Consider the following 16,229-nt stretch of genomic DNA (forward strand, 5'->3'; position numbering starts at 1 on the left):
GAGTACCTACTTGGAACCAAATGAAAGTGGCTACTCTCTTGTGGATCACCTGTGAGTAGTTCACTGCAAACCTGATGGGTGCAGATGTATAGGTGCCAGTTTGCTCCTTAAAACCTAAGACTGAAAAGTCAGCATTCTAGTTTTTACCACAGTACCTGATGATATCTTCGTGGTTAAGCTTTTCAAGCAAGTGGCACAACAGAAATAATTCTACAGAAATCACAACTGGTACTGCCGCATTTAATCGCACATCGTACACACCATTTCCCTGAAAATTCACCAGCCAAAATTGGGGTGAGTGTCTTAAGCATTTCAGCTGATGTCCATACTGGAATGGAGGCAGGAGAACAACAGAATGGTGGTAGAGGTCTCTGCTTGGTACTGGCTCACTCAGGGCTGAACCATCCAGTCACAAGAAGCAGGGGTGGAGTCCCATCATCAGCCTCACTCCCCCTACCCATGCTGCAGGCCCAACACAGCTACAAGTTTAACCTTCACAGCTGCTGCTGATCTGGCAACAGCTGTGTTGGCCAAGCAGCAAGGGGGAGGGGAAGTAACACTGGCAATAGGACTCTACCCCTTATCCGTGCTGGCCTGGAGGGTTAAGCCTAGACTGTGGCAGGGAAGTCTGGAAAAAAAAATGTTTTTCCTCTTCATTTTGCCTTCCCAAAACAAGGTGCGTGAGATATGTGAATATTTGCGGTAAATCTCATTCTTGGTATTTTCAGCCAAGAGGTCAAAGAAAGAGTAGACATGGTGCCTCTGGAAAGAATGAACTAAAATTTCTACTTAAAATCATGGTATAATTGGATCACAGGCCTCTCATGCTATGCCATCACACCTATGCATTCCCCTGCCACAATCACAAATGTGGTCCTAGTTACCATACTTCCCAAGGATCAAAAACAAGCAAGATAAGAAGAGAAACCAAAATGGAAATTGTAAGAAAAGCTTTAAGTAGTAGTACCAAAAATCTGAGGCAAGGGTACAGGAAAAAGCAGGCTGTTTTCCACCCTACCTTTACAGCTTTAAAAGTAGAGGCAGAACTGCCTGTGCTGCTCTTTCTTTTAGTATAAGATGTCCCTGATAGTATTCAAGTGAAACTCACAAAAATGTTGAATTTTCTCTGGTCTTCCTAAAAAAATAAGTGGACAGCAACAGGCAAGGTCATCCACTGCAGTGCCATTTTAAAAAGACGTGGCACCTCCACAAATATGTTAACAAACCCACATAACTAAGCTGAGCTACTATATTATGAAAAGCATACACGTTACATTCAGTATGTGGTATGCAGCTATCATCTAAAAGAGGGCTCTAAATCAAGAAAAAGAGAAACTAATTACCTGAGGAGAATCAAAAGGGTATCGACTACTGAACTTAAAAAGAAGTTGAAATTTTTCTCCTTCATATAATGTTCCTGAAGCACCTTCCATGTCTACAATCCACCTAGAAATGGAGACAGAGCTTTAGAAATGTGATGTAGTAAATGGTAATTAAAACGCATATAAAGCAACTAAATCAACTATCTACTATGACAATATTATTGGACATACGCTTCATTATCAGTGATGACCAAGGAACCAGGTTTTGCATTTCCTGCAGAAAAATAGAAAAAAAACCCAAAAACACAACATATTTTCTCTTTTAATGGAGAAACATGGATTTTCCACTTTTGCTAAGAGCTCTAAAAGCTGGCAGAGTTCCAGCCTGCAACGGGCTGGGTGGGGGGAGCAGGAGAAAGGCAGTCAGGCAGGGAGGGCCATGTTCACATGAGTATTCACACACGCAGATAGCTGCCAAGCAGCCTGGAGAGCTGGAGGTAAGTCTCGAGGGGGAAGAGAGTATTGAAGCCTCCACAGTGAGGGAGGGAGTTGGGCAGGGCTGGGGCGGTACTTGGAGCCCAGGGCTGGAATTTGCGGCCACAGGGCCCTAGTGAGGAACAGGATGGAGCTATGGGTGGATTGTCTGGCGGGCAGGGATGAAGCTGGCTCCCTGCCACTGCATGCATTCCTGGGAGGGGGGTAGAATGGGAACATGCCCCTCAGATTTGTGCATGGGGCAGAAGCAGGTGCAGGCTGCCTGCTGTGGGCTCAGGCTCTCCCCCTGGAGCCTTCTCACCCCAACAGGCAGGACCCAGCACAGCAGGGCAGAGTGGGGCTGGGAGCCCAACACTGCCCTAGCGAGGCACCCCCATCCTGCTTGGCAGCAGCGGGGGTGGTGGCACAGAGCTGTGCCCTTCACTGCTGCTGGGCAGGTAGGGGGAGCCTTGCCATGGCAGCATGGAGTTCTCAGTGGTGGCAACAATTTTGGAACCTGCTGCTCTGCCCTGCTGCACCAAGTTCTGTCCTCTGGGTCACGGAGGCCCCAGGGGGACGTCAGCCTGAGCCCACAGCAGGCAGCCCACCCCCACCCTGGGCTCTGCTCCAGCCATGCCACCCAAGGGGAGGGAAGACCAGGCTCCACTTTACTGCAGCAGCTGCCATCTCCCATGGGCAGCAGCCAGGGCTTAGGTGCTTCTGAAGGGGGCTACAGACCCGGGTCCCTGGCTCTGTAGCCCTGGCAGCTAGGGGCCCCCCTCCAGCAGGGCTGGGGGGCTGTAGCAAGGCCTGGACTTGTGTCTTGTTGAGAGAAGGGGGCAAGGGGAGCTCTGATTAACCATGATAAAAACCCAGAATCAAATACCAAAATTTACAGGCATTTAGAACTGATTTTATTATAGCAACTGAGGCACTAGTGGGCTTCTAAATTGGTTTAAAATGATAAATATCTATATAGTGGCGTTTCATTTTAATCACAGATTTTTTGGGGGGGGGGGGTAAATCAGAGACTCTGTTTTTAAATCAGAGTATTTGCAATTTTTAAAACAGAGAAAACCAGGATCCCTAGTGATGGTGAAAATAAAAGCCAAAGCAAACCAAACTGCATATGTAAGGAACAAGTTTAGTATTTTACCTTCTCATACAAATATCATGATATAGGAAATCAACTCAAACATGCCATCTCCCTAAGCGATGAAGATGCATTACATTTGTGCCAGGAAAAGGACCTTTTTGCTAACACAAAATGCAAATGTACAGGTATTCAAGGAATTTGATACAGAAACCTAGTGATCACAAAAACTGTTCACTCTCTGAACAGCAACACCGCTGTCTTCTGGTGCTACATGCAACACATGTTCCATTACACCAGTGGTCACCAACCAGTGGATCTTGATCCACTGGTAGATCTCAGAGCCTCTTGGAGTTAATCCAAGGCTGGGGTGGGGGGCTGAGTGCCCACATGCATGCACGTGCGCACCCCAGCCCAGCAGGTCAGTCCATGGGGGAGGGAAAGAGCAGGGGCTAGATCGAGGACCCCGTGGTGAGGGACAGCACCACAGAGGCAGAGCAGAGGTAAGCTGAGTGGGGCCCTGGCCGGGTGGGATTTACCTGCGGGGGAGGCGTGCCCCAAATAATTTTTTCTCCTTCTGCCTCGATCTGCCCCCTACCCCTTCCCACCCCACAAACTTACCTGCTGGAGGGGTGGCGGCAGTGCATGCTAGATCTTGGGTTGCTTTTAAATGCCAAAGGTGATCTCCTACTTAAAAAAGTTGGAGACCACTGCATTATACATACCAAAATGGGGGTCCTAGGATCCTCAGTATCCCAAGCCCTCCATCCTCTTGCCTCTTCCAAGAGGGAAGGGAGAAAAAGTAGATGCCTCCCTGACACTTTCCAGCAGTGAGCTATAGGCCTTCAGTCACAGGCACTTGAACAATCTTAGTAATTCCCATTGCCTTCTGAACAGCACCAGGTAGCCCCAGCACTGTTCAAAGGGTAGTGCAGCTTTCTTCCTCTCACCATAACTCCTCCCTCCCCACACACTCACTCTACTGATTGGCAGAGTGATGGATCAGGGAGGCACATAATAAAGCCCTAGTTAGGGTTGAACAATTCCCCCTGGAACTGCAAGACCTGGGTCTCTGGCAGCAGCCTTAGCAGGAGTGGAAGACACTGTCCTTTGCAGTTGCTGCTTTTCTGGCTGGGGGGCAAGCAGGCTGTAAATGACTAAGCTCCCCTGGGGGTAGGAAGAGCCAAAACGCAGCCTGCTATTGCCCCCCTGGCTGCAGAGCTTACCTTTGTGGCAGCTTTGTAGTCCTTCCGCAAGGAGGATGGAACCCCTGCATGTCCCTTTATCACATTTTCGTGGAGTTGCAAAACAACACCTATCCATTCCTCTATACTATTAGGGGAAAGTTATTTTGAAAGACTGGACTTATGTCCCACTTAAGCCTTTATCCCAAAGTTACAACTTGTGTAAAGATTTGCTCTATCCTCTACCTCAACATAAAACTCTATTTCCTTTCCATTTGGTTTTACTTTTCTGCCACTGAGATAACAGATGTAAGAACACAGTGAACAAAACAGTTTACCAATATTAAAGCAGAATCAGAAGAACACTTACAAAAGGTCAGTTGGAATACTTCAAAGACATGAACAGATAAGGAAATGGGAAGGCTGGCAATGCAATGGCACAGGGACGTAAAAGTAATAGCTTATTTACAAACTACCAATTCTGATCAAAGATCCTCCTTGAAAGTTGTGTAAAAACAAAGGAAATTGCCAGACCAAAAGCACAGCTGTAAATATCTCCGTAACTTAAAGAAAAAAAGTCTGGTACATTTTGAAAACATGGTTCTATGTGGTAAGACAGTTATGGTTAATATGCAAACCTATCCTAAAAAGTGATGACAAAAACAACTGACGTGTTAATATTATTTCAATAATGCACAAATTAGATATGCTAAGAATTTTATTAATACTTCTGGAATGATCTGCACGTTACTTGTGGCTTGCTGATCGATAAAACCACCACCTGGCTTGAGGTTTATGAAATCTTTTAGCACACACCTCTCCTTAAACACAGAAATAACAGCAAGTAAGAACATAAAAATAGTCTATACAGCTTTAAACATGTTCTAAGTTGCTGTAATTCAATTATTATATAAATTACGTAGTCACTATCCTTAGCCCATTGTCAGACAATACAAGGTCCGCACAGACCCTGGACTTCTCTCTGGATCATTCACTATTCAATGATGTCCCATCAGATCATAGTATTTCTTCTCTTCTGCTTACACTTGACACATGCCATCAGGATGTCAAGTCTATTTTTTGACTAACACAATAAGCTATTAAAAAAAATCTACAAAAATGATGAGGCTTTGAATACTGCTTTATATTTAAATGACTTCAATTTTCCAGTAACACTAGCTGTGCCAATTTTTTTGACTTAACACTTTTTTGAAGTCTATTTACTTCTCTCATCCTTTCCATAGACTGCTTTCAAAATTTCCCCACCCCCCATATTTTATTGACTTTTATCAGGGTTTTACAAATTAGATTGACCAATGAATTAAATTTAATTCCATTTGTAACAACAAATAGGAATCCCCTGATCGTGTGCTGTCTCAATTGACTTTAAACAAGATCAACTGAAGTTCTGTTCTGAAAAAGGAATAACAGGCACTTTCTTATTCAAAACAGCTCTGTCCCTATGTAAAGTCAGGAGTCTAACTTAGAAGTAAAATGTGTTGTTACTTATTAGCTCTTCTCTTCATTTATGGTGCCAGGCTAATTTAGTCCAAATTTATATCACTAGTCCAAAAATTACCGAAGACCATGAAACTGTACAGGTACGACTAAGGCTGTAACACACGCTCATTTAAAGGTGTGGTGGGATCTGATCCCCAATCCCAACTCTCACACTTTCCTGCATATATATGGCATTTCGGGAGGTCAGTGCAATTTTGGAATCAAACATCAGATCCTGATCATACCCTACTTGACGGTGCAGGGGGAGCCCAGGATCATGATCCCAGGTTCCCTCTGTACCAGAGAATTGAAAGTCAGGTGCCCATCCAATCAGCTAGCTGTCAGCTGGCTCTGGGACCACACCAGGGCTTGAACCAGCTCCATGTGGTCCTCAGCAGTGGCCAAAGATCAGCTGATTGTCAGATGGATCAGGACTGTATCAGGGCTGAAACTGACCCTGCTGTTGTTTCTGAAGCCAGCCAACAATCAGCCAATTGTCAGTCAGTGGAAACCACACCAGGGTCAGTAAGAGACTCAAATGCAGTCCTAGCTCTGCTACACATTTCATTTAAGGCATGATGGAAACCAGCCACAAAACAATTACACATTGTGCGTGCAATATTTTTTGTGGTTCGTTTCCCTTTTAGTAGATACATTAATTACCTTAACACATGGCCAGGTTATCTTACGTGTAATGTCTGCCAGGTCCTGGAGCGCCAGATCCTATGTGGCACTTAGATGGCTGTATAACCATGCGTTTTTTGGCATTTATACACAATTTGGTACTCAGTGCTCACCCTGTGCTTCAGAAGGTTGCATTCCGGACAAATAAAGACTCAGCTTCACTCAAAGCCCAGAAATCCAATTTAAAAATCCAACAAGCTACATGGAAAATGTCAGATAAGCAACAGCCTCATAATACATTTTGGTAAATCTATTTCCAGAAAGTAAAATCTGAGACCTTTACTCAAAATTTATTAACACACAGCTAACTCAATCACTATTTGCTCGAATCCCAGACAAGTTTTTTACCCCCCTAATCAGCATGGGGGGAAAAAAAAGATTTATTTTAGGTTTGAGTACCTGGGCAGGCAGTAGCTCAGCTCCAACTCCAGGCTTGAGCTGGGGGCCAAAGTCAGAACTGAGCCATCACCTTCCCTGGATTGGGGTGGCTTGTGCATCAGGGGAGGGAGCTCACAGCAAGAATGCAGGGGAAGAGGGTTTGAGGGGAGCAGGGTTTAGGAAGCAGGGGGACAAGCATAGGGGCTACGGATGGGGGGGCAGGCAGCAGGAGGACTGGTGTGGGGGGGTAAAGGGGCATGTGATAGAGTGGAAGTGGGAAAGGCATAGTGAGCAAAGGGCAGGGCAGAGGCTGCTCACTTTGGGGGAACAAAATTATTGGGAGGTCATCTTAAATTCATTCCATAGATGGAAACTTATACCAAATTTATAATTTCCCATGCATAGAATCTAATTATTGGCAGGTACTCTGAAATTCAAAGTCATCTTCAAAGTTGTTAGGTTCAATGCTCTCCCTCTGTAGCATTCACCCTGGCACTGTGGAAGACAGAGTACTACGCTAGATGGACAACTGATTTGACCCAGTATGGCTCTTGTGTCTTGGATTCAGATAATTATGACTAAAAATCATCTTGGAATCAGAACTTTAAAATTACTGGTACCAAGAGTAGAAAGTAAAAGTATATTCATGAAACTACAGTAGACCTAACTGAACTGGACCAACAAAAGTATTAAATGTGAAATTATCTCTATAAATTTTGCCAATGGTCTTAAATCCTTACATACAGTATTCAAGCTCCAAACTCAACCAGAAACAGAATTGTGCTGAGCCATGCAGAAATTTAACACTTTGAATGAAGGAGAAAAGGCCAATAAATTAATGTCACTCAGGACAAGAATTAGGAGTAATACGTTTCAGAAACCTTTAGAAGAAACCTGTATATCACACCAGAAGATTTTTTTTTTTTTTATTTGTAAACTACAAAATCCACATTGAACTAACAGAAACATTGGCCCAGTAAAGAAAGATTTTGATAGCACACCAGAGAAAATCTGGCCTGTGAAAATTTAGGCCAAGGGGTAGACAAGTGACTTGGGCCATGTAATGTATAATCTCAAACTTTTGTCTTCTAATTTCTTGTCAAATTATATATCTAAATCTAGATATATACAGATATCTATATATAGATGTTTGATCTCTATAGATCTATATAGATAGATCTACTGATATAGATATGTCTGGGCAAACAGACTTGTCATACTGGATCCAACAATTTGTTCACAAATTTCAGTATCCTGTTTTCTCAGTGGCAAATGCTGATAATCCACTGGAAAGGGAAAAAAACATACTAATGAAACTTGCCAACTATGCAATAATTTTTTATTAATGCCAAAAGTTAAAAGTTCTGTCAGCATTTGGCACGTCTATGGCTATAACAACCAGACCCATTTAAAAGCCAAGCATGACACTCGACTCACTGGGGTGGAGGGAAATAGGCAGGCATGTGTGTATAGAGCCTATGGTCATTACTGGGGTCTGTGAATGTTACAGGAAGCCAGGTCCACAGCTTCAGTTTTATTTATGACTGAGCCCATCAATCAAGTTCAGGCTCAATAGACTAAAAGTTGTGACACAAGTCTCCATTTTCATTTTTGCTGGAAATTATCTAAAATAAAAAACTATTAGACAAAAATAGTCAGGAAACAAACTGACATGGATGTCTACACAGATAAAGTAGGGGTGTCACAACAGGTTGGATTCAACCTAAGGAATTGGGTCATCTGACCCACAAGACTTTTCACTGCAGTTGCTTACAAACAAGGAGTTAGTGCCACCACCACTCAATCTTCTTGCTGCCAGAGCCACAATGTTAGCATGGCCAGCCTCTGAAGTTGAACACTACCACAGAATTTAATACATTTGGTTGCTATTAGCAACTAAAATCCGAAGCGTTCATCCCTTGGCATGCTGGCCACCGTAACACTGTGGCTTCAGCAACTGTAGCTCTGGGATTCAGCGGCAACACCATTAAGTCCCTGGTTATGAGTGCCAATATAAGAGCATCAACAAAGCTCAGGTCCAGTCTATGAAAGCAAATGAGGTTGACACCCTCAGATTAAGGAAACACTGTAAACTTGCACTTAATTAGCAAAAAAATTAAAAGAATTCAAAACAGTTTTGTGTACTGTATCTGAAGCTTCCAACTGATATGTCATATTTTTGAGTTTATAATATTTTTCTTTTCTTTAAAACATGCTTATGCCCTTTCATTTCTTTATGCACAGTTGTGTGTCACACAAAGACTAAAACCTGATTATACACAAAGTTCTGTCAAATATACAAAACCAGTATTTTTTCTCTTTCACTTAAGGCAGGGTTTTTCAACCTTTTTTTAGCAAGTGTACCCCTTCTGGTGGCAGTGACCAGACGTGGAATTGGGGGAGGTGCTGTGTGCTCACACATGGCGGTCACTGCCACCGCCACCACCCACTGCACCACCGTCACTTGTCAGCAGCCCAGAGCCACATGTGCAACCGGCCATGGAAAAGTGGCACAGGGCTGTGGCGGCCGCTGCATGTGACTTCTCCTCTCCCGTACCAGCCCTGCTCACCCTCCTGGCCCTGCTCCTGGAAGCGGGCATAGAAATGCACTTACACACCTGCCACTGAGACCCTCGCGATAACCCAGTGGTCAATCAGAAGAACGAGCTGGCGTACAGGGTCAGCTGTGTCTGTGTCATCCCCCCCACAACACGCCAGTAGAGATGCTGCCTCCATGAGCCAGGGCAAGCTCCACCCCTGCATACCCCTGAAGACCTTTCATAGTTGGTAGGGTCAGAAGGGACCTGAGCAGATCGAGTTCGACCTCCTACCATGGCAGGAAAGAGTACTGGGGTCAAACAACCCCAGCAAGGTGTTCATCTAGCCGCCTCTTAAAAACCTCCCAGGGTAGGAGCCAGCACCACTTCTGTAGGAAGTTGGTTCCAGATCCTAGCCACTATAACCGTGAAGTAGTGCCTCCTGATATCTAGCTTGATTCTACCTTCTGCCAGCTTGTGACTGTTATTTCTAATCACTCCTGGTAGCGCTCGGGGGAACAGGGACTCCCCCAATGCCTGCTGGTCCCCTCAGACTAGTCTGTAACAGGCCACTAGATCCCCCCTCAGCCTTCTCTTCTGGAGGCTGAACAGGTTCAGGTCCCGCAGCCTGTCTTTGTAGGGCCTGCCCTGCTGCCCCCCGATCATGCAAGTGGCCCTACTCTGGACCCTCTCCACGTTGTCCACATCCCTCTTGAAGTATGACGCCCAGAACTGGATGCAGTACTCCAGCTGTGGCCTGAACAGTCCCGCATAGAGAGGGAGGCTCATCTCCTTGGACCTGCTTGAGATGCATCTGTGGATGCATGACAAGGTGCAGTTGGCCTTCTTGACTGTGTCCCCACATTGTCAGCCCATATTCATCTTGGTATCAATAATGACTCCAAGATCCTTTTCTGCCTCTGCACTGATGAGAAACGAGTTCCCTACCCTGTAGGTATGGTGCTGGTTCTTCCTCCCCAGGTGCATCACCTTGCACTTGCCAGTGTTGAATCCCATCCTATTCTCATCTGCCCATCCCTGTAACCTGCTTAGGACCAATTGCAGCCTATTCCTCCCTTCTAGTGTGTCCACTTCCCCCCACATCTTGGTTTCATCTGCGAATTTGAACAGGGTGCTTTTTACCCCCTTGTCCAAGTCACTGATGAAGATGTTGAACAGTGCGGGCCCAAGGATCGAGCCCTGAGGAACCCCACTGCCCACATCCCTCCAAGTTGAATAAGAGCCATTTCTAAGTATCCCTGGTTGACAAACCCTGATTTAAGGTAATCATAAATGTTAACTGTAACTGTAGTAAAGAGAAAATTCAAACATATAAATATTCTTCAAGTCAAAACTGCCCCATAGGTTTTTGTTCCACTTGTTTTAAGAGTAATGTGATATTGGTATCAGGGTGAATAGCTCACATATCAAGGTCAGCTCAAAAAGCAGATACAGGAGGAACATAAACCCAATATACCACTCAATTCTCAAAATTAAGTCTAGCAGAACTGCAACTAAGTGATTCATAATATTGTGACACGGATGAAATTCTGTGTGAAGGATGTCCTCCTCTGATAATTTAGTCTAAAAAAAATTGAAGTTAACACCTACCCAAATTTTACAGAAGACAGTAAAATGTAACATATTGCAGATCACTCACTCACGTAGTTTACCAATAAACACACTTAGCAATGTACTCATTAACATCAATGTTTATATATCCATAGATCAACGTGAATATCTGTTAATGTTACCTAAAGCAGGAGGGGAGACTTCGTAGTTGTCTACAGTCTGAGATGATATTGAAAATATGAAATACAATACACTCACTGTGTAATTGAATTTTGAACACTCTTTTCATTTAAAGTCATTCCTGGAGGTGGGTCATTCTGCAAAGCCAACAGTTCTTTCTGTAATCTTTTCTAAAAAAAATAGAAATAGCATTTGAAATATTATATACAATGCATATTACAATGTAGTATATTAATTTATAGTACACATTGCTGTTTGTGGAAAAAGGAGATAAATTCCAACTCATTGTCAGGCAACCACCTATTCAAAACTTGCAGCACAGAAATGCAGCTAAAAAGGAAAAGGGGGGAAAAATTTCTTCCATAAAAATTAAACAAAATACTATAAGCATTAGGATAGTTGTGCCCCACACATGGCCCTGTGGACCAGATGAATGGTGCAGTGCTTGTCTGCAGCCCAGATCTGGCCCAGCACCATCCTTCTCTGCCCTGGATTGGGCCCCAGGGCCCCGGTACCACTCCCTTCCACTCAGATTAGACCCTGGGGGGCTCTGTATCACTCCTTCCTGCCCACCCTCATGATCCAGGATTGGGTCCAAGGAGCCCAGCACTGCTCCTTCACATTCCCTGTATGTTGGGATTCGGTCCCAGGGCTCAATGCCACCCTCTCCCAACCTCCAACACTGGGGGGCACTGGGACCTAACACTGACTATGTCAGACCCTGTACACTCAGAACAGGCGCCAAAACCAGCATGCAGAGCCCAGGGCTCCTCCTGGGCCTGGAGATCTGGCAGCAGGGGGGTGGTGACACTGCTCCCCCCAGTACCAAACTTTCAGACCTATGGAGAGCACTGTGGGTCAGGTGAAACAGCACTGTGGGCTAGTTATTAGGGAACAAATCATAGGCCTCAAGCTCAGTATTTTTTCTATTCTATTTTAATTCCAAATATAACAGAACAACTCTTCAAGTCTGAAGTAAGAGGGGCAGATACCAATGGTTCTCAAGAAAGACTTTGCTCTTATTATAGGAGCAGTGGTGGTCAACCCATGGTACAGGCAGCTGAAGGGTATGGCAAGTGAGCCTTGGATCCCAAGTTGAAGAGGGTGCCAGCAATGCAAGTCAGGATGGCAGTCATCGGTGCTGGCTCAAGTGTTTGGTCCTGCTGGACCTGCGGGGTAGGTACTGCCACATCCATGTGGTGACAGGATTTCAGAATTTTGTATTTTCTCCAGAAGGCAATGAAAGGCATTGACAAATTTTAAATGCTTCACAATAAAGCAACTGTAAACCAGAATGTAAAAATCAATTCTAAAGCGTAAGTACTATATTTAGCTACATAAAACATGTATCCTTTGCACCAAAATCAGTCTCCCATGCATTAAGCAGCAGCTGAGTTTGCGCATGGGAGACGCTTCCTGTATTAGTGCTTTACAGTGCAGTAGCTTTAGCACTACTATTCAGACAGCTGAGGGAGTCAACTGACTTAACTGTTCATTGTTCTCCACTCCACAGGTGCTAATGAACATTTTTAAATAGTCTTGGTGTTCCCCTAATCAAGCAATTTTGCTATCTATAGTTGCTCTTGGTACTCTTAAGCAGGAAAAGGAGTATAAATCAGCTAGAGATTAGGCTGTCGTTCTATGTAGTCATAACTCCAAGAAAAATCTATTTTTCCCCTCATTCTGCCTTTCCAAAACAAGGTGTGTATTATATTCTGGACTGTGTGCCTGCAAGAAAATATGGTATTTTAAGCCCTATCTAAAGTCTGAGAATATTTCAGCAATACCTTCATAACCAAAGTGAAGAGCAGATAAACTAAACTGTTTTCTTTTCACCAGGATCAGCTGAAGTCTTGTATTAAAATTTTAAAGTTCTAATGATACAACCTATGTGATAAATGTAACATGCTTCTTTTATTATCAGTCAAATTCAATCTGCACCTGAAGTTACTGGCACTTATAATAATCTTCAGATAAATAATGCTTTTGTCTGGACTGAACACTCAATTTTTCAATTCATCCACAAGCTGTCAGCCTTAAAGACTCTTTCTGAAAACATTGTAAAAGGTTAGCATGTAAGCAGCTAATCATTTTCTGGTGTTTTGGTATCTTTCAATAATAACTTTGTAGTGATTTTCCTTTTTCAATTTTAAAATGGATCATGAGAGTTAGTAAGCAAGCCAAAATCTGACATTGCTTTCAGACCACCCTTGTGTCAGAAAAACCTATATAATAAAAGTGCATCATCTCAAAACAATCCCACTTTAAATCCAATCTATTGCATATTATTTAGTTGACTAAAATTCATACAGACTCCTTTATTGCTTTGTATCTATATTTCCACTTCCACAGATAAGTTGGACCAACCTGTTACAAGGAAATTAAATTTTGACCTAGATTGGACTGGTCTTCAAGACGGATCAAAGACTTTTTATTCATATCAAAATAGTCTCAATTTAGATTTGCTTTGTTTAGATGTTCCTATTCGTTAAAAGGTCTTCGCATTTTATAGTAAAATGCTCAAGTGAAAGTTCTGTACTGGTTTCTTCATTTTTTCCCTGCTAAAAGAACTTCAGATTCTCTAGAATTGTTCGTTTCAAAGCAACATCACTACAGTAAGAATGGCAAAAACTATACTCCCCCTTCAAAGTGTGCTGCTGAAGTCAACTGGATTTGTACAATAATTTAGGTATGCATGTTTAAAAATTCTGACCCATGAATCTCTTACGTACACAAAATTACTTTGTTTATATCTTGAATGTCTAAACAGCTTTTCACTGTAAACACTAAAGCTATTTTATACTGAAGTGAAAAACATGCCATCTAGAGAAAAAGCTTGATTTTACAAAATTTCAGTAAGTGTGAATATATACCCAAAACCATTTAAAAATTGGCACTGAAAACAGTATTTATATATTGGTTTTAAAATATTTGAACATACAAGAACAATTTTAAGAAAGGAAACAGCTGCAGTGTTTATTCTATATGAAAACCAAACTACAAGTAAAAGCAACTTTGTAGTTCAAGATTTAGAACTGTGCTTCTTTTCAACAAAATGCTAACAACGTATCTGCACAGTGTTCCTTTTCCATTGGTGGCTGTCATGCACAACAATGTTTGAGACTGCTTTGCAGCACTGTGCTCACAGATTATACTTTTCGTCCAAGGTAAAAGTAGCTAAAGAAAAAGGGGATGCGTATCACCACTAATACAGCAGCTCTCCTCCAACTCTCATTTTATATTCATTAAAGATTTGAGTTCTACCCTTACACCTCTTGATTTGTAAACCCTCCTCCTCAATTGAAAAAATATTAAGCCAGAGCCTTCAATCAAAAAGAGAATTCCCCTTGGCTTCTTTGCCTTATTCCAAGTGACAAAGGCCTTCACAGTGGTCCAGAAGTCAATTCAGATTCCAGAAAAAATACTTCTAACACTGATACAACTCAGACTGGTGGAAGAAATGAAATTACATATACTGGATGTGCAGGCTACCTCTGTAGGATAAGAACCATCTGCAAGCTGCCTAAACTACTCATAATTTTCACTGAAAAGTCCAGCATTAGTTACAAAACTTTTTAAACAGATTTATGATTGCATTTAAAACAGGCAATTTTAGTGGTCAGATTCTCCAATTCATATCAGAGTTTATTCAACTAGCGCACAAGCTATATCAGAAACCTATTACAGTAAAACATGAATAGGGGCCATTTGTAAGGAAGCCAAGTGGTTCATTCATTCATCAGGCCTCCTCTGGTCACAGGCTCTGGATCAGATGTCTTATATAGACAAGCAAGTCCTTCAATCCTCAGTCTCATTACCTTTACAAGCAAACTGTTCGTCAAGTATCCCTAGTGTGATTCATCTGTTCAATCTACCTTACAGTCACTGTGAATTTTATTTTCCATGTTCTACACATGTGGATCCTAGAACTCACCCTGGTTCCTCAAATCATGGTCTTGTCTGAGTAGCAAAAGAATTGACAGTTGGGGTTGTTCTACTCTCTATGCCCTTAAGAAGGGCTTATATACTATATGACATCTAAAGATACTGCGAGAGAAAGTCTGGATTCCAGTGCAGGGATTACATGCCTCAAAGGGGGATCAACGGACACAAAACACAGCTAAGAACGACAGATAAGTCATTGATGATGATTAGGGGTGCACCGATAAAGATTTTTGGGGCTGATATCCAATTTTTAAGGAGGCATGTCGGCCGATACCAGTCCGATACACAACCCAGCAGCTTGAAGAGTAGTGTCCAGCTGGCAAGTCTGTTGTGGTGGAAGGGGAGAGAGAAGAGAAGGGGTGTCATGGTGGGGGGGTGAGATCAAGGCCCCTGCAGTGAGGGAGGGAGGGAGGGAAGGAGGAAGTGGGAGTGGGGCTGGGGCAGGCACTACCTGGCCAGGGCGGGGTGCAGGACAGAGCTGCAAGCAGCTCATCCAGGGGGCTCAGCTCCCACCACTGCATGCATCCCGGGTGGATATGGGGGTGTGCACAGACCAGGCTGCTACTGCAGGCTGGGGCCGAGGCTAGGCTCTTCCCATTAGAAGCTGGGCTGGCTTGCGCTTGGGGCATCCACTGGCAGCACTGGGAAGGGGGTTCCGGGGGGGGGGGGGGGGGGGGCGGGGGGGGAGATGTTGCAGCCACTCGCTGTAGCCGTCCCCCACCCCAACTCCCTCCTCCCAGTGCTGCCACCCACCCTGCCCCAAGCACAGCCCAGCCCAGCCCCCACTAGAAAGAGCCCAGTGCACCCCACAGCTCTAGCCCACAGCTGCAGCTTGCCCCACACAGATCTGGTGGCACAGACTTACCAGTTGCATGCAGTTCTCCAAGCTGCCGGGCTGTGCTTCTCACCACCTACGTGCTGCACTGTGGATGAATGCATGCACACGGCATTTATCAGCCACATTAGGCTGATTTCCAATAGTGAGTTTTCTTTATATCGGTGCCAATACGACATCGGACTGATGTATCAGCACTTCTCTAACGATGATATAAATAACCTTTTTAAATGTGTATAAAAGTACCTTAAGGGGAAAAGGAAATTGCAAATTTTAATATAATTTCAGTCACTTCTTAATAGAAAAAAGCAACACACTCTCACATATGACATTCACAGTAATATTTCTTTCTGAGAGATCAACAAACAAGGACAACTGAGCAAGGGAAGATATAAAAGAAAAGCTTACAAACATCTCAACTCTACAATCAGTTCGGCTGTTCATTCCCTCCTTCCATTAGCATCACAAAATCATGTTTTTATGATCAGTTACCCAAATTACTTTCCAACTTCAGTTTCTCACAGT

General features: G+C 43.5%; 1 protein-coding gene across 5 annotated transcripts in view; it reads right to left on the reverse strand.

Moving 5' to 3' along the window:
* UBE2W (ubiquitin conjugating enzyme E2 W) overlaps positions 1-16,229 on the reverse strand; it is a 58,474-nt gene that overhangs the window by 13,562 nt on the left and 28,683 nt on the right. For 2 of the 5 annotated variants that reach the window (XM_090040184.1, XM_090040189.1), the window contains exons 2-3: positions 11,003-11,094; positions 1,344-1,446 (exon numbers count right to left, since the gene is read on the reverse strand). In XM_090040184.1, coding sequence (XP_089896310.1) covers positions 1,344-1,446; positions 11,003-11,094 — 195 coding nt within the window. Of the gene's footprint in view, positions 1-1,343; positions 1,447-10,926; positions 11,095-15,734; positions 15,951-16,229 lie in introns of those variants that run through there. The other 3 variants (XM_090040185.1, XM_090040188.1, XM_090040186.1) reach the window with 3 other exon arrangements.

The sequence above is a fragment of the Crocodylus siamensis genome, chromosome 3 (assembly GCF_052110815.1).
Source record: "Crocodylus siamensis isolate JL-2025a chromosome 3, ASM5211081v1, whole genome shotgun sequence".
NCBI classification, from domain to species: domain Eukaryota; kingdom Metazoa; phylum Chordata; order Crocodylia; family Crocodylidae; genus Crocodylus; species Crocodylus siamensis.